This window comes from Microtus oregoni, unplaced genomic scaffold, assembly GCF_018167655.1.
Source record: "Microtus oregoni isolate MIOR12 unplaced genomic scaffold, Mior012 000003F_ref0000135, whole genome shotgun sequence".
Lineage (NCBI taxonomy): Eukaryota > Metazoa > Chordata > Mammalia > Rodentia > Cricetidae > Microtus > Microtus oregoni.
The window spans coordinates 49,761,514-49,784,400 of NW_024543062.1; the positions used below are offsets into that span (position 1 = coordinate 49,761,514).

At 37.1% G+C, this 22,887-nt stretch overlaps 1 protein-coding gene across 6 annotated transcripts in view; it reads right to left on the reverse strand.

The window, feature by feature from the left end:
- Ptpn4 (protein tyrosine phosphatase non-receptor type 4) overlaps positions 1 to 22,887 on the reverse strand; it is a 186,849-nt gene that overhangs the window by 8,310 nt on the left and 155,652 nt on the right. For 5 of the 6 annotated variants that reach the window (XM_041649236.1, XM_041649235.1, XM_041649240.1 and 2 more), the window contains one exon: positions 17,413 to 17,548. The exons of the other annotated variant lie outside the window; for it this stretch is intronic. In XM_041649236.1, coding sequence (XP_041505170.1) covers positions 17,413 to 17,548 — 136 coding nt within the window. The remainder of the gene's footprint in view (positions 1 to 17,412; positions 17,549 to 22,887) is intronic. 6 annotated transcript variants of the gene reach the window in all.

Consider the following 22,887-nt stretch of genomic DNA (forward strand, 5'->3'; position numbering starts at 1 on the left):
AAAACTAGAAAAGTGTCTAAAAATATATATCCACTCTGTGAAGATAAAAAAAATAGACACCATTTAAGTTGCCATCAATTTGCTGTGTAGAGAAGGCTAACCTTAAATTCACAGAGATTCTTCTGTCCCTGAGTGCTGAGATTAAACCTATGAGCACCTGATTTTCGATAAAAGAGCTAAAAGTATACAATGGAAAAAAGAGAGCATCTTCATCAAATTGTGCTGGCAAAACTGGATGTCAATCTGTAGAAGAATGAAAATAGACCCATATCTATCACCACCCACAAAACTCAAGTCCAAATGGATTAAAGACCTCAATATCAGTCCGAACACACTGAACCTGATAGAAGAGAAAGTGGGAAGTACTTTACAACACATGGGCACAGGAGGCCACTTCCTACGTATAACCCCAGCAGCACAGACATTAAGGGCCTCATTGAATAAATGGGACCTCCTGAGACTGAGAAGCTTCTGTAAAGCAAAGGACACTGTCACTAAGACAAAAAGGCAACCCACTGACTGGGAGAAGATCTTCAGCAATCCCGCAACTGACAAAGGTCTGATCTCCAAAATATATAAAGAACTCAAGAAACTAGACTGTAAAAGGCTAATCAACCCAATCATAAAATGGGGCACTGAGCTGAACAGAGAATTCTCAACAGAAGAAGTTCAAATGGCCAAAAGACACTTAACGTCATGCTCAACTTCCTTAGCGATCAGGGAAATGCAAATCAAGACAACTTTAAGATACCATCTTACACCTGTCAGAATGGCTAAAATAAAAAACACCAATGATAGCCTTTGCTGGAGAGGTTGTGGAGAAAGGGGTACACTCATCCATTGCTGGTGGGAATGCAAACTTGTGCAACCACTTTGGAAAGCAGTGTGGCTGTTTCTCAGGAAATTCGAGATCAACCTACTCTTGGATCCAGCAATACCACTTTTGGGAATATACCCAAGAGAGGCCCTATCATACAACAAAAGTATACGCTCTACTATGTTCATAGCAGCATTGTTTGTAATAGCCAGAACATGGAAACAACCTAGATACCCTTCAGTGGAAGAATGGATGAAGAAAGTATGGAATATATACATATTAGAGTACTACTCAGCAGTAAAAAACAATGACTTCTTGAATTTTTCATGCAAATGGATGGAAATAGAAAACACTATCCTGAGAGAGGTAAGCCAGACCCAAAAAGAGGAACATGGAATGTACTTACTCATATTTGGTTTCTAGCCATAAATAAAGGACATTGAGCCTATAATTAGTTATCCTAGAGAAGCTAAATAAGAAGGAGAACCCAAATAAAAATATATAGGCATCCTCCTGAATATTAACCTTCATCAGGCGATGAAAGGAGACAGAGACAGAGACCCACATTGGAGCACCGGACAGAAATCTCAAGGTCCAAATCAGGAGCAGAAGGAGAGAGAGCACGAGCAAGGAACTCAGGACCGCAAGGGGTGCACCCACACACTGAGACATTGGGGATGTTCTATCAGGAACTCACCAAGGCCAGCTGGACTGGGTCTGAAAAGCCTGGGATAGAACCGGACTCGCTGAACATAAGCGGACAATGAGGACTACTGAGAACTCAAGAACAATGGCAATGGGTTTTTGATCCTACTGCACGTACTGGCTTTGTGGGAGCCTAGGTAGTTTGGATGCTCACCTTACTAGACCTGGATAGAGGTGGGTGGTCCTTGGACTTCCCACAGGGCAGGGAACCCTGATTGCTCTTTGGGCTGATGAGGGAGGGGGACTTGATTGGGGGAAGGGGAGGGAAATGGGAGGCTGTGGCAGGGAAGAGACAGAAATCTTTAATAAATAAATAAAAAAATTAAAACAAATAGAAACCATTTAAGTCGCCATCAATTTGCTGTGTAGAGAAGGCTGACCTTAAATTCACAGAGATCCTTCTGTCCCTGAGTGCTGAGATTAAAGGCATTTGCACTATGCTATGTATCAGGATATCTTCTTAAGTGAAAACAAGCAAGATAGTTCAGGCAAAGAGGCTTACACATACACTAATTTTTGGAAGACTGACCCAAGAGTTCCATAAGTTCTAGGCCAGTATGGGATACATAATGAACACCACACTGGCCTGTTTAAGAAGGGCAAAAAACAAAAAGCAAAACAACAGCAAAAGGCAAAGAGGGATTGGGGAGATGACTCAGCAGGTAAGAATATGTGAACAAGTATGAGAACTTGAATTCCTATCTCCAACACCCGTGATAAAAGCTGGACATTTATGCGGATGCCAGGGCAGACATAGGAGAACATTAAGATTTGCTGGCTGCCGGTTGAGCTCCAAGGACAGTGAGACCCTTACTCATGAGAATCAAGTAGAGAGTGACAAAGGATACCTAATATCCTCCTCTGACCTCCACACACAGACTTGCATTGTTTCCCTCCCTCCCTCCCCCACCCCCTCCCTCCCTCCCTCCCCCTCTCCCTCCCTCCCTCCCCCTCCCTTCCTCTCTCTCTCTCTCTCTCTCTCTCTCTCTCTCTCTCGTGTTTGTGTGTGTGTGTGTGTGTGTGTGTGTGTGACATAAAGAAATATTAAAAGGCAAGGGACATTATTTAGAAAAAGGAGAAGTCGGTGGATCTCTGTGAATTCAAGGCAAGCCTGGTCTATAAAGCAAGTTCCACGATAGCCAGACTGTTATACAGAGAAAGCCTGTCTTAAAAAAAAAAAAAACAAACAAAAACAAAAAAGAGAAATATAAATATATATTTAAAACTTCACTGTTAGTTTAACTTTTTTAAAAGGAATAACTCAATAAATCCTTAAAATATTTTCAAGAAAGGATAGAGGAAAAAGGGAGGAGAGGAACAGAGATCAGACTCCATAAAATAAACCTTTTTTGTTTTTAATGATTTATTTTTTTCTGTGCATTCTTGTATCTATGTGGATGAGGGTACTGGACCCCTGGGAACTAGAATTGTAGACAATTGAGGTGCCGTGTGTGTTAGGAATTGAACCTGGGTCCTATGGAAGGGCAGTCAGTGCTCTTAACCACTGAGCTAACTCTCTAGTCCCTACCTTTCTATTTTTATAGATTTAAAATATAAAATTGGTAACATGTCCATACCAAGCTGATGATATAACACACTTATCAGTTATTTAGAGGGCTTTGAAGACAGTAATTGACTATGTTTTGTAGTTACATTCAAGTTCAAAGAGAACTGTGGGAAACCAAGAGCAGTTATAACCATTCTGTGTATGTGATTTCGGGGCTGTCATTTTGTAACTGTAACATGCAATGTGAGATAAAACAGAAGAGTAACCCACCGCCCCCCATGAGGCAGGGTTTCTCTGTGTAACAGCCCTGGCTGTCCTAGAGCTCACTTTGTAGACCAGGCAGGCCTTGAACTCACAGAGATCTACCTGCCTCTGCCTCCAGAGTCCTGAGATTAAAGGCATACATCACTACATACAGCAGATTCACAATTTTTAAATTGTATCAAAACAAGCAAAAGTCAGTTGCTGGCACTGATTAGTAAATGGAAACTGAAAATTTGGGCACTTGTGCAGCATGTGTGAGGCACTGGATTCCACGCCAGCACTGTAAAACACAATAAAAAATAAAATAGCACTTGTAAATCAAGGAAAAGAATCATTCTAGGAGCTGGAGAAATGACTGAGAAGTTAAGAGCACCATCTACTTTTCCAGAGGTCCTGGGTGCAATCGCCAGCACCCACACAATGAGTGGCTCATAGCCATCTCTAACGTCAGTTCCAGGGAATCTATTTTCCCTTCTGGTCTCCAAGGGTACCAGGCATACACATAATACACATACATATATGCAGGTGAAATACTTATACACAGAAAATAAAAATAAATAAATCTTTTTAGAAAACCATTCTAGTTAACCGATGAAATGGTCTAGCCACTTCACTGAGGATGATGTTATTCCTAGGCAGTTAGGCCTGGTCTAAATAGCAATAGTTGTTGAATATGAATTTGGGAGCAACCCAGCAATACCAAGCAAACAAATAGAATGTCATTGCTTTAAAATCCAATAAAACAGATAGAGGCATAGCTCTTCCAATGATGCTAATATTACAAGAAGAAAGATGATCAAATACCATGTGCTTCCTAAGGAAAGAATTACCAACCTGAACTGCTTGAGCCTACGGACTGATCTGAGGAAATATAAACCAAACCAATAGAGACTCTGGGAATGATAATAGACCAAGGAACTTGGTTTGTTCATTAAATGAAAAAACAAAAAAGACAGGAGGTACAGAAGAAAGTTTTTGATTAAAGGAAATTTAGGATTTAGAAAACATAAAAGCTAATTCAAGCATGCAGGCTTGTGGTTGTTTGAAAGAAAACGGCCCCCAAAGGGAGTGGCACTATTAGGAAGTGTGGGTTGCTGGGGTAGGTGTGGTCTTGTTGGAGGAAGTATGTCACTGTGGAGGTGAGTTTTAAGGTCCCATATATGTTACATAAGTTCAAGTCATATCCTATAATATATGCCTTCAGATCAAGATGTAGAATCATCAGCATGTCTGCATGCATGCTACCATGCTCCCCACCATGATGATAATGGACTAAACCTCTGAAATGCAAGATCTCACCTAAATTAAATGTGTTTGTTCATAAGTGTTGTTGTCATCAAGTTGTCTCTTCACAGCAATGGAAACCCTAGCTAAGACAAGGCCATTATTTAAACACCAGTTTCAAATAAACTATAAAAACAACCATTGTGATTGTTAAAACCCAGCAACTTCACTTCTGGGTATAGATCTGAAAGAAAACAAACTGTAGTCTCAAAGAAATATTCTATATATCCTCCATCATGGCAGCTTTATTTATAATAGTCAAAAGCTATAAACAAGCCACAAGTCCACCGATGGAGAAATGATTGAACAAAATGTAGTATATGAAACAAGGGGATATGGTTCGGCCTTGAAAAGAAAGGAAATTCTGACGTGGCTACAAAATGAACTATGAAAATATTAACTATCTATTTAACCGGGTGGTGGTGGCTCACACCTTTAATCCCAGCACTCAGAAGGCAGAGGCAGGTGGATCTCTGTGAATTCGAGGCCAATCTGGTTTATAAGAGCTAGTTCCAGGACAGGCTCCAAAGCTCCAGAGAAACCCTGTTTTAGAAAATCTAAAAGAAAGAAAGAGAAAGAAAGAGAAAGGAAAATATTAACTATCTGAACCTAGACAGTCAGAAATAGAGGAGCACTACAGTATGACTACTTACTTATAAAATACATCAAACTCAGAAATATGAAATAGAATCATGGTTATTGGAGGCTTGGGAGAATGGGTATGAATAATTTTTTATATGAATAATTTTTATTAAATACTCAATACTACTGAAATAATACATAAAAAGGTTAAAATGTTAAATTTTGTTATGTGTATTTTATCACATTTAAAAAGGGGAAAAACAAAACCTTGTGCACCTGACTGTACCAAACATGAGCCACACCCAACCTCCAGGCCCAGACCAATCCAATGAGCCAGGTCCTACCTCATCAGTACCCTTTCCAGTCCCAGATCCTACATCTGCTGTCTAATCTGGTGAGCCCCTACTACCATGTCCCCACTCTCCAGCCTCCTGTATGTCAGTCCACCCTATATCCATCTGACTTCATCCCATCCTCACCATATTTAACTCGAGGCCCAGTCTGACCTACCTATCCCATGGTCTGGGCCCAGTCTGCTGTGCCCATATATTAGAATTGAATGAACAGAAATTCCATGTGTGCAGGCCTTATCAAAAAGTTGAAAGCAAAATGAAAACCCAAGATAAAACCCATCAGCTCCTGTCAAAATCTATCAGTTCTATACATTAGTTGTATGATGTATAATGAGAATCACATAAATGAACCCCAAGACACATGCCTTTAGTCCCAACACTTGGGAGGAAGCAGGAGGTGGATCTCTGAGTTTGAGTCCAGCCTAGTCTATAAAGAGAGTTCCAGAAGATCTGGGACTACACAGAGAAATCCCATCTCAAAAAACAAAAACCAAAAAACTCCCCAAAACAAAAAATGAACAATCACAAACTTCATAAAAAAAAATTCTAGTTTAAAGATGATATGGTGAAATAGCTCAAGTGAACTTGGAAAGAATAAACTTAAAGAGAATAAGATTAAAGAGAATAAATTCCTGAGTGCTGCCCCAAAAAATGCAAATAAGGATGAATGAACTGAAGAGAATATAGGGTTGAAAACTAAGGTTCAATAAAGGGAAATATTAAAGAAAACTCAAACTGGAATGAAGACAGAATTGGAAAACTTAGTAACCCAATTAAAAAAGTCAGAAGATCTTACAAATAGACTGGATGGAAAGCATAAAGAAAAAGCACAGAGAATTTCAAGGAAAAAAAAATACAAGCCACATATAAAGAAAAAATCCATCAGAATAGTAGCTGATTTTTCAGTGGAAACTCTGAAAGTCAGAAGAACCTACAGTGGTATATTATTTGTGTTTTAATAAATAAGTCTTGCCTAACGATCAGAGGTCAAGGGAGACATACTAGTTAGCCTTACAGGCCAGAGAGTGGTAGCACACACCTTTAATCCCCGGACTCAGGAGATGGAGGCAGACAACCTCTGTGGGTTCAATATTACCCTGGGCTACAGAAGATTGATTCAGAAACACATTCAGGTGGTGGTGGTTCACACCTTTAATATCAATGTTTGGAAATCATAGTCTTTTAATCCCAGCACAAGGGAGGTGGAGACAGGAGTGATATGGCTGGGTGGAGAGAAGAATATAAAGAAGAGACAGGAACTCAGTGGGGTGTGGAGTTTGAGGATTCATGGAGAAAGGATTTTGTGCCTTCTGTTTGAAGACTTGGTAGAAGCAAAAGGTCTCTCTAGTAGCTTTGCTTTTCTGATCTTCAGCTTGAACACCAATTTCTGTCTCTGGATTTTTATTATTCATGCTTTTAATGCCCAACATTTGAGGTACGCATTCAATAAACAGCCACTGTGTAGGCTGGAGTTAAATGTGGCTGGAGTCACTGCCCTACCATAGGCTAGGTTCTTCTTTTTTGTCTCCTGGCAGGATCTCCCTGAATCTCCTATTAGGGCTGCTGCCAAACTAGGTAGCTGCCTTAAAATCCAGTCAGGCTTTTACTGCTCAATGCAGCAGCATTCAGCCTCACATCTTCATCAACATCATCAGCAGATTTGGTAACAAAATTATGACTTCGAAAAAGGAGGAATTACTTAACATAGATTTGGGTCTCTGTATAATAATATGTTGGACAGTTTGAAAATGAAATGATTAGGTTGGGAGGTGGTGGCGCACACCTTTAATCCCAGCACTCGGGAGGCAGAGGCAGGTGGATCTCTGTGAGTTCGAGGCCAGCCTGGTTTACAAGAGCTAGTTCCGGGACAGGCACCAAAGAGAAACCTTGTCTCAGGGGGGAAAAAAAAGAAAGAAAAAAAAAACTGGAATGATTAAATGAGAGGATAACTAATCTAGATGGGATCTATGTAATATCAATTGTAAACATTATTAGCATTATCATTTTTATTACTAAAAAAGGTGGTTAATCTGAGTGCTAAGATATAAGTTTTAGAAAAACTTAATCAAATAGATTAATAGAGATATTCAAATCCAGACAGAGGAATTTAATGGAGAATCAGTTTCAATGCTGCATTATTAAGAATAGAGAAAAATAGCCTCAAGTTTTCTTTTTTTAAATTATTTATTTTTATTTCATGTGTGTTGGTGTTTTGCTTGGATGTATGCCTGAGTAAGGATGTCAAATCCCCTGGAACTGGAGTTATAGTCAGTTGTGAGCTGTCATGTGGGTGCTGGGAATTGAACCTGGGTCCTCTGGAAGAGCAACCAGTGCTCTTAACCACTGAGTAATCTCTTCAGCCCCCAACCTAATGTTTTAAAACAAACAATCTTAATGCATCCAGTAACCTTACATGAATTTCCAAATGCTAGAGGCTCTGTAAGAACTGAATGAATTCCTGAGCCAATGTTAGATTTAAGAAGATTCAAGGAAGCAATAGACTCATACAGCATATATTTACCTTTTGTGAAGCAAATGTTAAACTTGTCGTCAGTTTGTAATAGAATTATCCCTAAAGACTGGATAGAGTTGGTTAAAGCTGTTTTAGAGCCTGGTCTAAAATTGCAATGGAGTACCTAGATCAGAGAAGAGGGAAACACTACTGAACAAGGGGATAAAGCTAAAGGTATGAAAATCTCCCAGATCAAGTTCCTGGAGAAGAAGATTATGCTATTGTGGAAAGGATGTGATTGTTGCATCCTGTCTTTACACCATGCAGTAGCTTTGAATGCTTGCAACAGAATTGAAGAAGTAGGAAAGAAGATTGAATCATTTACTAAAGTAATACAGAAGCCAAAAGAAATCTTCACGGATTTCTTACAAAGACTGACATCAGATAGATGATATATATCAGATACAATGATACCAAATTCAGAAACTAAAGAAATAATAATGGAATCTCTGGTTTTTGAAAAATGCTAATTCTCAATATAAAAGAATAATTAGGCCATCAAGGGCAAGGTCAGCACCTTTGGAGGAATGGATCCAATATACAATTAATATTGAATCTCATGACCATGATGGTACTTGGATAAGAGAGGTGATTTCCAGCAATTTGAAGAAAAATTGAAATATCAAGTGTTTCAATTGTAGCAAACAAGGTCATCTTAAAATGGACTGTAAACAGGGTGTTCCTAGAAACAGTGTTTTCTCTAAGCATAATCCATTCAAAAAGTCCCTCCCTTCTGGATTATGCAGAAAGTGTGGCAAAGGAAGGCATTGGACTAATGGATGTAGGTCAACAAGGCATATTCAAGGAAATCCTTTACCATTAGGGAAACTCCTTGAGGCCCCTATGCCAAATATGGTTCAGTTGCTTCCTGCCATCTTAAAAGAAACTCCTTTCCAAAGAAATTAAAGAACCTAATGCTCTTGATAAGAGAATAGTTATAGAAGAGAGAACAAAAAAATTCAGGGGAAACCATAAAGTGATTATCTTGGCAAACTTCTATAAATGAACAAAGACAAAAATTAAAAATACAAATAAATGACATCACTAAAGGTCTGGTAGACACAGGTAGGGATATAACAATAATTTCATTCTTGGCACCCAAATTGGCCCCTACAGGATGTAAATGTTCAGTTTTTAGAGATTGAAACTTTATCATAGGTAAAGCATAATATGAGATGGGTTGAATGTATAGGGCCAAAAGGACAGAGAAGAATATTAAAACCATATGTGACTAACATAACAATGAATTTGTGGGGATGTGATTTGTTACAGCAATGAAATACTAAGATTAATATTCCCCCAATCTTAGAAATAAACCATAAATTGACACATGTTTCTGGGAAAAATATTACAAGGTATTATAAAGAACAGTCACTGACCACTCAGTTGAACAAGAACAAGGCAGAGCAGCTGTTGATATATTTCAAAAACACTAACAGCCCTACCTTTAAAATGGTTGAAAGCTGGGCGGCAGTGGTACATACCTTTAATCCCAGCACTTGGGACACAGAAGCAGGCAAATCTCTGTGAGTTTGAGGCCAGCCTTGTCTACAAGAGCTAGTTCCAGGACAGGATGTAAAACTACAGTGAAACCCTGTATCGAAAAACCAAAACAAAAAAACAAACAAAAAATTCATGTTTATGCCGGGCAGTGGTGACATATGCCTATAATCCCAGCACTCAGGAGGCAGAGGCAGGCGGATCTCTCTGAGTTCGAGGTCAGCCTGGTCTACAAGAGCTAGATCGAGGACAGGCTCCAAAGCTATAAAGAAACCCTGACTAAAATAAAATAAAATAAAATAAAATAAAATAAAATAGTTGAAAGGCAAAAATGTATGGTTGCACAATGGCCTTTATAACAGAGAAACTTCAGGGTTTAGAACAGTTGGTAAAAGAGCAACTAAGAGCTCAGCATGTTGAAGAATCAATCAGCCCTTGGAATCCTACTGTATTTGTTCTTAAAAGAAACCTGGGGGAAGGGCGGTGGTGGCGCACGCCTTTAATCCCAGCACTTGGAAGGCAGAGGCAGGGGGATCTTTATGAGTTCGAGGCCAGCCTCGACTACAAGAGCTAGTTCCAGGACAGGCTCCAAACCTACAGAGAAACCCTGTCTCGAAAAACAAAACAAAATCTGGAAAGTGAAGAATGGTAACAGATCGAAGAGCTGTTAATAAGGTGATTCAGCCAGTGGGCCCTCTACCATCTGGCATTCTCTTTCTTTCTCTACTGCATAAAGGATGGCCTCTTATCGTTATAAAATTTGCCATCACAGTGCCTACTTAAAAAAATTCTCAGTTTGATAAGAGTTATCAATGGAAGGCTCTGAGACAGGGAATGTTAAATAACCCCACCTTGTGTCAATATTTTATAAGGCAGTTGTTGGAAATGATATATAGGAAATTTCCTCAATCTACAGTTTACTATTACAAGGACAACATTTTACTATCTGATTCAAATGTAGATACTTCAAAAAGAATGTTTGAAGAAGTAAATTTTGCCTTGTTGGGGATTATAAATTGCTCCTGAAAAAATGAGATTCTATTAATTATGTAGGTTATAAAATAGGTCCAATCAAATGGACCTAAAAAACAAGCAAGTGTAGCTATCCTAATATCTAACAAAATAGACTTCAAATTAATTCAATCAAAATATACTCACCACAGGAACAAGCCATCAAGATGAAGTCTCAATCCTGAACATCTAAGCCCCAAATAGAAGAGCACCAACATATGTAAAGGGAACATTACTAAAGATTAAATCACACATCAAACTCCTCACACTAATAGCAGGAGACTTCAACACTCCATTCTTTCCAATGGACAGGTCAACCAGACAGAAACTTAACAGAGAAATAAGAGAACTTACAGATGTAATGACTCAAATGGACTTAACAGACATCTTCAGAACATTTCACCCAAACACAAAAGAATATATGCTCTTCTCAACACTTCATGGAACCTTCTCTAAAATTGACCATATACTTAGTAAGAAAGCAAATCTCTACAGATATAAAAAAAAAATTGGAATAAGCCCCTGCTTCTTATCGGATCACTGTGGTTTAAAGTTAGAATTTAACAACACTAATTGCAGAAAGCCTACATATTCATGGATATTGAACAGTGCTCAATTGAACCACTCCTGGGTCAAGGGAGAAATAAAGAAAGAAATTAAAGACTTCCTAGAATTCAATGAAAATGAAGAGCACAATGTACCCAAACCTAAGGGACACTATGAAAGCGGTGCTTAGAAGAAAGTTCATAGCATGAAGAGCCTACATAAAGAAAGTAGAGAAATCTCACACAAGCAACTTAACAGCACACCTGAAAGCTCTAGAAAAAGAAGCAGACTCACTATGCAGGAGTAGATGACAGGGAATAATCAAATTGAGGGCTGAAATCAATAAAAAGAAACAAAGAAAACAATACAAAGAATCAATGAAACAAAGAGCTGTTTCTTTAAGAAAATCAACAAGATAGACAAAACCTTATTCAAACTAATCAAAAGGCAGAGAGAGAACATCAAAAACTAACAAAATCAGAAATGAAAAGGGGGACATAACAGACACCAAGGAAATCCAGGGCATCATTAGGTCATTAGTACAAAAATCTATACTCCACAAAATTGGAAAAAGTAAAAGAAATGGACAATTTTCTGGATAGGTACCACATACCAAAATTAAATCAAGGCCACTGAACAATTTAAATTGACCTATAACCTGTAAGGAAATTTAAAACAAAACAAAACAAACAAACAAACAAAAACAAAAACCGGGCTGGATGGTTTCAGTGCAGAAATCTACCAGAACTTCAAAGAAGAGGTAATGTGCTAACAACTACTCCTCAAAGTAGTCCACATAATAGAAAGAGAAGGAACATTGCCAAACTCTTTTTATGAGGCTAGAGTTACCCTGATAACTAAACCACACAAAGACTCAACCAAGAAAGAGAATTACAGACCAATCTCCCTTATGGACATGGATGCAAAAATATTCAATAAAACAATGGCAAACCAAATCCAAGAACACATCAAAAAAAAACAAAACAAAACAAAAACAAAACATTCACCATGATTAAGTCAGCTCCCTCCCAAAGATGTAAGGATGGTTCAACATATGAAAATCTATCAATGTAGCCGGGCGGTGGTGGCGCACCCCTTTAATCCCAGCACTTGGGAGGCAGAGACAAGAGGATCTCTGTGAGTTCTAGGTCAGCCTGGTCTAGAAGAGCTAGTGCCAGGACAGGCTCCAAAGCTACAGAGAACCCTGTCTCGAAAAACAAAACAAAAAAGAAAATCTATCAATGTAATCCACCATATAAATAAACTGGAAAAATTATGATAACCTCATTAGATGCTGAAAAAGCATTTAACAGAATCCAACACCCCTTTCATGATAAAGGTCTTGGAGAGATCAGGGATACAAGGATCATATATAAACATAATAAAAGCAATATACAGCATGCTGACAGTCACCATCAAATTGAATGGAGATAAATTCAAAGCGATTCCACTAAAATCAGGAACAAGACAAGGCTGTCCTCTCTCTCCAAATCTATTCAACATAGTTCTTGAAGTTCTGGCTACACCAATAAGATAACAATGATAGATTGGAAACATGTTGATAGCCTGAGAATTTTATAAGGAATGTCATGTCAATAGTAAAAGTTTAAAAAAAAAAAGACTTTTCCATGAACATGGTACCAAGGTAAGAAAATCATAAGAAAATATCCTACTTGTTTTTGATATAATCAAACACTACTACCTGAGAAAGTAACCCAAAGGGTACTCAAAGGAATGGAATTGGGCAGATGGATGTGTTCCATTTTGTAGAATGTGGAAAACTAAAATATGTATAGCACACCACTGATACCTATTTAGGTTTTCAATGGGCAACTGCTTTCAGCTCGGAAAAGGCTGATTCAGTAATCACACTTTTGCTAGAAGTTATGGTCATCATGGGTATATCTGTACAAATAAAAACAGACAATGCTCCAGCATATGTCTCTAAGAAAATGAATCAGTTTTTTGCTTATAAAATAAAACATATTACAGGTATATCACATAATCATACAGGCAGTTGTAGAATAATCGAATTGAACTCTAAAGGCTATGTTAAATAAACAGAAAGGGATGATGTATACCCCCAGAAACAGATTTTATAATGCTTTATTAATTTTCTAAATGTTAATGAGAAAGAAACAACAACTGTGGAGAAACACTGGATAATAGAAAAAAACAAAAGAATTAAATCAGCTGATATATTTTAAAGATGTACTGACTTCAGAATGGAAAACAAAACATGGGGAAGGAGTTTTGCTTTTGTTTCCACAGGAGAAGAAAAGTTAGGGATACCATCAAAATTGATAAAAATTCAATTTGAACAAGAGACATCTCTCAATTAGGAGAGCTGATAGATCATTGAATAGCATGGCCATTTAAACTAAACTAACATATAAAACTAACAAATGCTTTTCATTTGATCACTATAACTTGCCCAAAGACAATCTCCTTAAAATTAGGGTTGGGGAAGGGTTTTGTTTCTGTCTTTTCAAGAGAATAAAGGTATTCAGCTAAGGAATCTGAAGACCACTGGACAAATGAGACATCTAAGGAAAAAGACAAATCATCCAGAAAAAAAAAATGTGTCAAAGAAAAGAGTAAATTGGCCTATTGGGATATCCCATTTCCAACAGGATAAAACGTTATAAATCTTCCTAAATGTTTGTTTCTGCTATTCTCTTTTTTGTGTTTGTTTGTTTCTTGTTTTTCAAGACAGGGCTTCTCTGTAGCTTTGGTGCCTGTCCTGGAACTAGCTCTTGTAGACCAGACTGGCCCCGAACTCACAGAGATCCTCTTGTCTCTGCCTCCCGAGTGCTGGGATTAAAGGCGTGTGCTACCACTGCCTGGCGTTTCTGCTGATCTCTACAGACATATAATGCAAATATGTCTTTTTGTGGTCTCCGTCTAATTATAATTGAAGCTGGCTTTGGAGTTCAAGTGGGCTCTCTCCTTCTCTAAACCCAAGCAAGTTTATTAAAGTAAAATCCAAAATCTCCATGTCATGTCAGTAGAGCCATAAATAATATGGGACAGAAGAAAAACAAATATTTAAGGACAACTTTATTGATACTAAGCTCATAATTCTTTGGTTTTATAATGACTCTATAGCAGTTTTTCTTAAGGTATACATTTTATAAGGTTTACATTTCATAAGATTAATATATATTTTAAACTTTTGTCATGATATTAATGGTCATATACAGTACTAACTAATTCTAGAAAAAGGTTTCATCTACTTTCCTGTACATGATTTTGGGTTTGAGTCTCTATCAGTTTTCTACAATGAATCATGAGCAGGTCTAACAGTGACTTTTGAAGTCTCCAAAAGGAGGATGGGGGCCCCACCACAACGATTCCTCCAGGACTATGATAACACCACTAAGCTGAAAAACACCGTGTAAAGATCAGCTTTGGACTACAAACTGCTTAGAACAATTTCGAGGTATCTAACTGAGATGATCCAGCCTAACAGATTACTCTAGCCAGGACTTGAGAGTAACCCTGCACTTTCCAGGTGCACAGAGACTGGACAACAAATGAATGGTATAGTTACCTCTCCCAAGACTTGACAACCCAAATTTTTCTTTTCAGGATCCCCTAAAGAAGCCTTCTTCCCCAGACAGCAGAAAGTAAATTTAAGAAGACAAAAACCATATTCCCAAGATGTGGGGTGGGTGGCTTTTGTTCTTTCATTTTGTTACGGATATTTGTTACTATTTGGGGGATTGGTCACAAGTTGTTATCTGTAATGGTTAAAAAAAAAACAAAGAAAATTACATTCAAGGTTCTTGTTTGGAAAAGGAAAAAGGGGTATATAGATATAATAGGATAAAAGGGTAGGTTATTGAATCTACTCTGAAAAGAAATAAGATAAAAAGATAGACTATTGAGTCTACTTTTAAAAAGCAACCACAATTTTTAAATATTTTACATTGGAGTGGACTTATGTGTGTTGTATACAAATTTTGTATATTGATACAAATTTGAGATTAATTTGGTAGAATGCACTGACATATACTTCTTGTTCAAGGTATTATACCTACACAAGTCATTTAACAATGTAATACAAATTTCTATTCCTTGAAAATTATTATTACCAACTGTTTAGGATAATAAGGAAATACAAGTTAGTAGATAATTACCCATTACAACTGATTTTGTAGTCAGATTAGGTATGTTTTCAAGGTCATACAAAGATATACTTTAGATAGACAGGTCAACTTCAAACATCTCAGAGATCTACCGAATATGGCATTTAAGAAATTTTAATAACATATGCTCTTTTTGTTTGTTTATTTTTTTTTTAAAGACAATGACCCACGTCTGTTCCTGGCAGAACCAATCTACTTCAGAGAAGATAATGGACATAGAAGAAACTCCACATGGAGTTTACTTTCTTTGTGGCAAATCTAAGCCAGTGGGCAAGAAAATGCCCTTGGCTTGACTGCTAACAGTAATTTGTCCTAATTGGACAAGCAGGACAAAAAAAGAGTGACTGCCAGACATTGTCAAGACAAAGTGAAACAGCCCTTCAGAATATCCTGCTTCACAGAATAGTCTGTTGAATATTCAAGGCCTGTAGTCTGAGGATGGATGCACCAATATTGCATAGGAACTTTGGGTGAATGTCCAGGCAGCCAGTTGTTTCTGTTATATTTCTTACATTTATTGGAAGTTGTTCCTTGCACTTCCTGCTTACTCAATTAATATTATTTCCTTTTTGAATCACTGAGGGAGTTGATGACTAGATAGTTATAGTTTTCCTTGATTACCAGATGCAGAAAGCAAGTTTTATGATGGAAAATAAATTAGGTAGAAGACTTTGAATTCACCAAGATAGGATAGCTAATGGAGTATTTTCTCTGATTTTGTCAAATGTAAATGGACTAGACATCACTGATGCATTTATTACCTGTATACATTATATATTGTTATTGTATACATTATATACTGTTATTGCCTGTATACATTATATATTTTTATTGTTATTATATATTGTATTGTATATAGTTATTGCATACAGTTTTTCTTATATTAGTTATAACCGTCTTTATTTTAGACAAAAGATGGGAAATAAAGCGGTATCTTTTTTGTGTTTTAATAAATAAAGCTTGCCTAAAGATCAGAGTTCAAGATAGCCACAATAGCTAGCCATACAGGCTAGAGAGTGGTGGCACACACCTTTAATTCCCAAACAGACAGAGGTAGGCAGATCTCTCTGAGTTCAAGGCTATCCTGGGATACACAAGACTGATCCTGGTAGTGGTGGTTCACACCTTTAATCCCAGCACTAGGGAGGTAGAGACAGGAGCAATATGCCTGGCTAGAGAGAGGAATATAAAGGGGAAGAGACAGGAACTCAGTGAAGTGTAGAGTCTGAAGATCTGTGGAGATAGGATCTTGCCCTTTCGTTCGAAGATTTGGTAAAGGTAAAAGGTCTCTCTAGTGATTGGCTGCTTTGCTTTTCTGATCTTCAGCTTGAACCCCAATTTCTTTCTCTGGATTTTTATTATTCATGCTACAAGAAGCTACAACAATATACTCAAGTTCTAAAAGACCATGAATGCTAGCTCAGACTAAAGTGCCCAGCAAAACTATCAGATATAGTTAAAAGAGAAACAAAAACTTTCCATGATACAAATATTTAAAAAAAATTGTGTCCAACAAACTAGCCCTGTAGAGAATACTGGAAACAATATTTAGTTCTGAAGAAAGGAATAAGTATAGCTTATGATGCTATAATTATTGGTACAACTAACAATACAAACAACTAAATCAATAAATAAAATACAATGACTACAATCAATACACACCTTTCAAAAACAGCTTTATGGCCACAATTCTCCAATCAAGACACAAAAATCTATCCCTTACTGTCCACAAAAAACTCACTTTAGTTTTAAAGACAACCATCTTTAAGTAAAAGGTTAAAAAAAAAAAGTATTTCAATTAAATGGAACCAGGAAGCAAGCAGGCATTGCTATCCTAATATATGACAGGATGGATATGGCAGCTTTCCACTGCATTTTTATTTACAGTACCAAGTGATTGTGACCATTAAAATATGGAATAATAATTTCTGAGTAAGAATTAAAAATATGAAAGTATAATTTAGAGGTAGGCTTTAAGGCACATACTTGTCAGGAGGATTAGAAGTTGGAGCCCAGCCTGGGTACAGAGTGAGTTTTAGGTTGGTCTGAGTTACATAGTAGGACTCTGTCATAAATATGTGTGTTTGTCTGTGTGTAAGAAGAAAAGATATAGAATGAAGATTGGTAAGTAGGTCAAGCATGTGTAGGAGATACATGTACACATAAAATATAGTGCTTACAGGTGTCTGGATCATCATGGCTCTTTGATCTCTCATTGTTCTTACAATATCTAGAGGATAAATTGGCTGATTACATTCAATGAGACACATGGCAGTTTCCATAGTAATAAGAACCCCAGTCCTTCCAATTCCAGCACTAAAAAAGAGAGAGAGATGTGCAACGTTTTAGTGGTACAATTGTTAAACTTGTAGTTTTTCTGCAGAAATATCAAAGTACCAAATCACAATAAAGAAAAACAATTTCATTTTAAGGTTTTACTTCATGGAAGAAAGTCAACTGTTAAATATTTTAAAACCATTTTAAAATGCAAAGTAGATCTAAAATAATACATTAACGATTACATAAATGACAATTATGTTTTATATCACATATAAGTCAATATTTTAAACAAAGTTAATTTATATCGAACTTACCACTGAGATATTTAAAAAAACCCTCCTGGATACATAATCTATAAGCATAACTATAGTAGCTATTGAAGATTTCTCTACTATAAAGAAACCACAAATATCTCACCATTTCTGACACTGAATCTCATTTGTTTTTTAAAGAAATATTTTATTTTTATGAATGTAAATGTTTTGGCTACATATATGTAAGTGCACCATGTGCATGTGCCTGTTGCCTGCAGGTCAGAAGAAGGTAACATCCTCATCAATGGGAGTTACAGATGGTTGTCAGTCACCATGTGAGTGCTGGTTACCGAACCCTGGTCCTCTGTGGAAACAAGTACTTTTAACCACTGAGCCATCATCTCTCCAGCCCTGATACTGGCCTCTTAAAATTTTTTTATTAGGTAGAATAAAAAATGATGGATTTCATGACATTTTTCATGTATGATATGATACTTTGCTCATATTTAACTTCCTCCTACTACCCCCCTTTCCCCGCCACAAAGATCTCTCCCTCCACCATCAGTCTTCTTTGCGTTCAGCTCATATGTATACATTTAAGTACATGTGTATATTTAAATCTAGATACTCTATGACAAAAAATAGAACATTCTAGCTTTCCCATGAACTCTCCCACTTCCCTTCTTTTCTTTAAATCTTGTAGTCTTCTTCTTCTTACTTGCCTGTCATATGCTTTTTTTTTCAGTAAATATCAGCAAAAATACTCAAAATTTGTCTTTCTGCACTTGGCTTACTTTAATATAATAATCTGTAGTTCCATCAACTTTGTTATAAATGACATTTTCATTCTTCTTTACACCGAATTCATTGTCCATATGCACATTTCCTCATTCATTCACCTGTTGTTGGGCATCTAGGCTGGTTCCATACCTTGGCTATTGTCATTAGTGTAGCAATAAGTACAAACATTTAAGCATCTCTGTGATGTATGTAGACCTGGCATCAGTGCTTCAAGTATATACTGAACAGTGATATATATGATAGTTCCATATTCAGGGAACCTACATACTGATTTCAACAGAGGCTGGAGCAATTTATACTCTCAGTAGCAGTGAATAAGGGTTCATCTTCCTCCCCATGCTCACCATCATTTATATTCTTGATGATGGCCATTCTGAGTGGAATGAGATGGAATGTCATCTAATTTTAATTTTCATCTCTCTGGTAACTAAAGGATGTTGAACATTTTTTCACACATTCATTGGCTATTTGTATTTATTTATTTATTCATTCATTTATCGTGTACACAGTATTCAGCCTCCTTTTATGCCTACAGGCCAGAAGAGGGCACCAGATTTTATTACAGATGGTTGTGAGCCACCTTGTGGTTGCTGGGAATTGAACTCGGGACCTCCAGAAGAACTTAGGACCTCCAAAAGATCAGTCAGTGCTCTTAACCTCTGAGCCATCTCTCCAGCTCTATTTGTATTTCTTCTTTTGAGAACTATTAGTTTACTGAGTGGATATTTTGTTATTGTTCTTTCTAGGTATTATTCCTGATAGATCAGATCTCCAGTTGGCAAACAGTGTCTCTTCACACCACTGGTTATTTCCTTTGTCATGCAGGAGCTTTAACTTTGATTCAGTTCCATTTGTTGATTCTTGCCATTATTTTATAATTAGTATTGCTAGTACTCTTTTTTAGAAAGTTTCTTGTAACTCCAGTTTCAGGGTATCCTATATGACACCTTCGCATCAATGCACATAAAATAAAGTTAATTAAAAAAAAAAAGAAAGTTTCTGCTTGTGCTATGAGTGTTTGACCCATGTTTTACTCTAGGAGTTTCAGATTTTCAAGTCTTATATTAAGGTTTCTGATCCATTTTAAACTGATATTTATGCAGTGTGAGAAATATGAATCTAGTTTCATTCTTTTAAAAGTGGCTATCCAGGTTGTCCAGCACCATATATTGAGTAGGTTGTCTTTTCTCCAATATATGTATGGTTGGTCACTTTTTATCAACGCAACATGAACTAGAGTCTCCTAAGAAGAAACCAATTGAGGAACACCCTCCACCGAGAGCCTGTAGGGATGTGTTGGTGGGCACATTGTCTTAATTGCTGATTGATATGGGAGGGTCCAGACTACTGTGGGAGTGCCCTTGGCAGGTGCACCTAGGCTATATAAGAAAAGGAGGTGAGCAAGTCAACAGCCCTAAAGGAGTAACCACTGTGGTCATTCTTCAGTTTCTGCAACTAGGTTCCTGCTGTGAGTCTTGCCCTGACTTCCCTCCATGATTAAAAATAAGCTACTAAGGTAAAGTAAATCCTTTCCTTCCCAAGTTGCTTTGGGTAGTGTTTTGATCATAGCAAGAGAAAAACCAAACTAGAGCAGAAGCTGGTACTAAGAGTGAGGCCTTGCTGTGGTGGACCTGACTATGTGGCTTTTATGCCTTATGGGAGAAAGGTGGAGAATTTGAAGCTTTGAGCTGAAAAAGTCATTAAGTGTTTGAAGCTCAATGAGTTTTTAGAAAAAAATGTTGAAAGCAACGAAGATGATGGAGGCCTGACTTGTGAAGTTTCAGAGGGAAGTTAGAGTCCCTCAAAATAGTCTACCAAAGCTGTTCATATGATATTTTGAATTAGGAATAGACTGTTTCTTGTCTGCTGGAGCTGAAGAATATTTTTTTTTTATTAACAAGAGACCAATGCTACCAAAGAAAAAGTATGTTTTAAACACGTGTAAAATGGTAGAAGTAACTGTATGCATTTACTTCTGGGCCCATTATTCTAGTTCACTGGTCTCCACGTCCATTTGATGCCAGTAGTTTTCTCACTATAGCGATGTAGTATAGTTTGAGATCAGGTACTGTGATACTCAGTGCTTATGATGGGCAGAGCACTATTTGGGGTCTTTTGTGCTTTCATGTGAGTTTTAGGATTGTCTGTTCCAGTTCTGTAGAGAATGTCACTAGAATTTTGACAAGGCTTATATTCAGTCTGTAAGTTACTTTTAGTAACACAGATATTTTTACAATTATTCTGGAAATCCAGAGTATGGGAGGTCTGTTCGACTTTCAGTGTAGTCAATCACTTTTTCAGTATTTAAAACTTTTTATTGTAGAGGTCTTTAATGTCCTTCATTATGTTTAGTCTTAGGTATTTTATTCATTAAAGCTATTATAAACTGAATTCTTTGTTGATAAATTTGTTACTTGTAAATATGAAAGATACCTATTTTGTATTTTTTTTCTCTTTTTTTAATCCTATTATTTTGCTAAAAGTGTTTTTCAAAGCTAAGTTTTTTCATGGAATCCTTAAGATCTTTCAAATTTGGACCACAAGCCTAGAAATTAGAGCTAATTTAACTTTTTCCGTTATGACTTATATCATCTCATTCTCTTATCTCATTATTCTAGCTAAGATTTGAGATTATACTGAATAAAGTATATTATATTGCACTATATTAAATATGCAAATTGTATTGTTCCTGACTATTGAAGAAATGTGTTCAGTTTTTCCTGCATTTAGAATAAAGTTGGCTACAGGTTTGTTGAAGTTCGTCTTTATTATGTTAGAGGCACGGTTCTTCTGTTTTTCCTTTTCATTCCCTCCTCCTTCCTTCCTATAATCTTACAGGTTGTTGTTGTGGTTGGTTAGACTAATAGTCTGTTCTTCTCACTTTCACTATCTGCATTAGCAATTGCACTGTCTTACTATGTGTATCCTTTGTTCATTTAGTCCTCTCATGAAATTTAATCTCTCCTGTGCTCTCTTGATTGAATCTATCTTTTCTACTCTTTTTTTTAGGATCCCTTTAAATATTTTTGCAATGCAGACTTGGTGACCAGGAACTGTTTTAGTGTTGAAATGTCCTTATTTCTGTTCGCATAAGAGGTCGCTTTGTTAGATACAGCAGATGTATTGGTTATTCACGGTCAGGGCTTGAAATATACTATTCCACGCTTTTCTGGCACTGCAATTTCTGATGTGCTCGCCCCCTCGCCAAACAATTTACTATCTCAACCTTGTTTATCAGAATTATTTATTTATTTTGAGATATATACACATACGTATTTATGTATGCACATCACATACATTCCTGACACAAGAAGTCAGAAGAAAGTATCAAATCCTTTGGAACTAGGTTTATAGATAATTATGAGCCATTCTGTGGGTGCTGGGAATCAAACCCAGGCCTTCCACAAGAGCAGCCAGTGTTCTTAACTGCTGAGCCATCTCTCAAGTCCCTATGCCAATGGCTTTATAACTGAGTTGCTATTTTTTTACCTACATTTTTTTTTTTTTTCAGAAAGGGGCTCACTATAGCCTTAAACTCACAACGATCCTCCTGCCTTTGTATCAAGGTATGTTCCACTATGCCTGGCTCTGGCTCTCTTACAGCTTTTTTTTTGGGGGGGGGGGCTTTCGAGACAGGGTTTCTCTGTGGCTTTGGAGCCTGTCCTGGAACTAGCTCTTGTAGACCAGGCTGGTCTCGAACTCAGAGATCCGCCTGCCTCTGCCTCCCGAGTGCTGGGATTAAAGGCATGCGCCACCACCGCCTGGCTTCTCTTACAGCTTTTAATACTGATTTTTGTTTTATATTTTTGGCATTTTGAGTACATTGTATCATGGAGAGGTTTTCCCCTGGTCATGTAATTTTGGGTTCTAAATAATTCTTGGGCTTAGATGTTTATTTCTTCCCTATATTTGGAAAACTGCTCTAATTTCATTGACTGGATTTTCTGGCCATTAGCTTTCATGTTGACTCCTTCTACCCCAGATTCTGAGGTTCTGTCTCTTGATTGTGGCCTACAAGTTTTGAAAGCTCTGGTTGTGCCTCTGTTTGTTTGCTTTCAAGCCTTCAAGTGTGGATAGCACTCTTCAGACTGGTCCACAATCCTGATGTTCTTTTACTGTTGTTGTGTTTGCTCTAGCCTATTGGTGCTGCTTTTTACATTCTATATTTTATTAAAAAATTTGCTCTACTGAGATTTTCATTTTCAACATTTCTATTTGTTTTTATTAACCCCAATTTCTTTGATTAATTCCAAGTCCCAATGTTAGTTCACTCATCTGTTTGTTTGTATCTTCCTTGAAGTTATTGATAATTTTTACAGG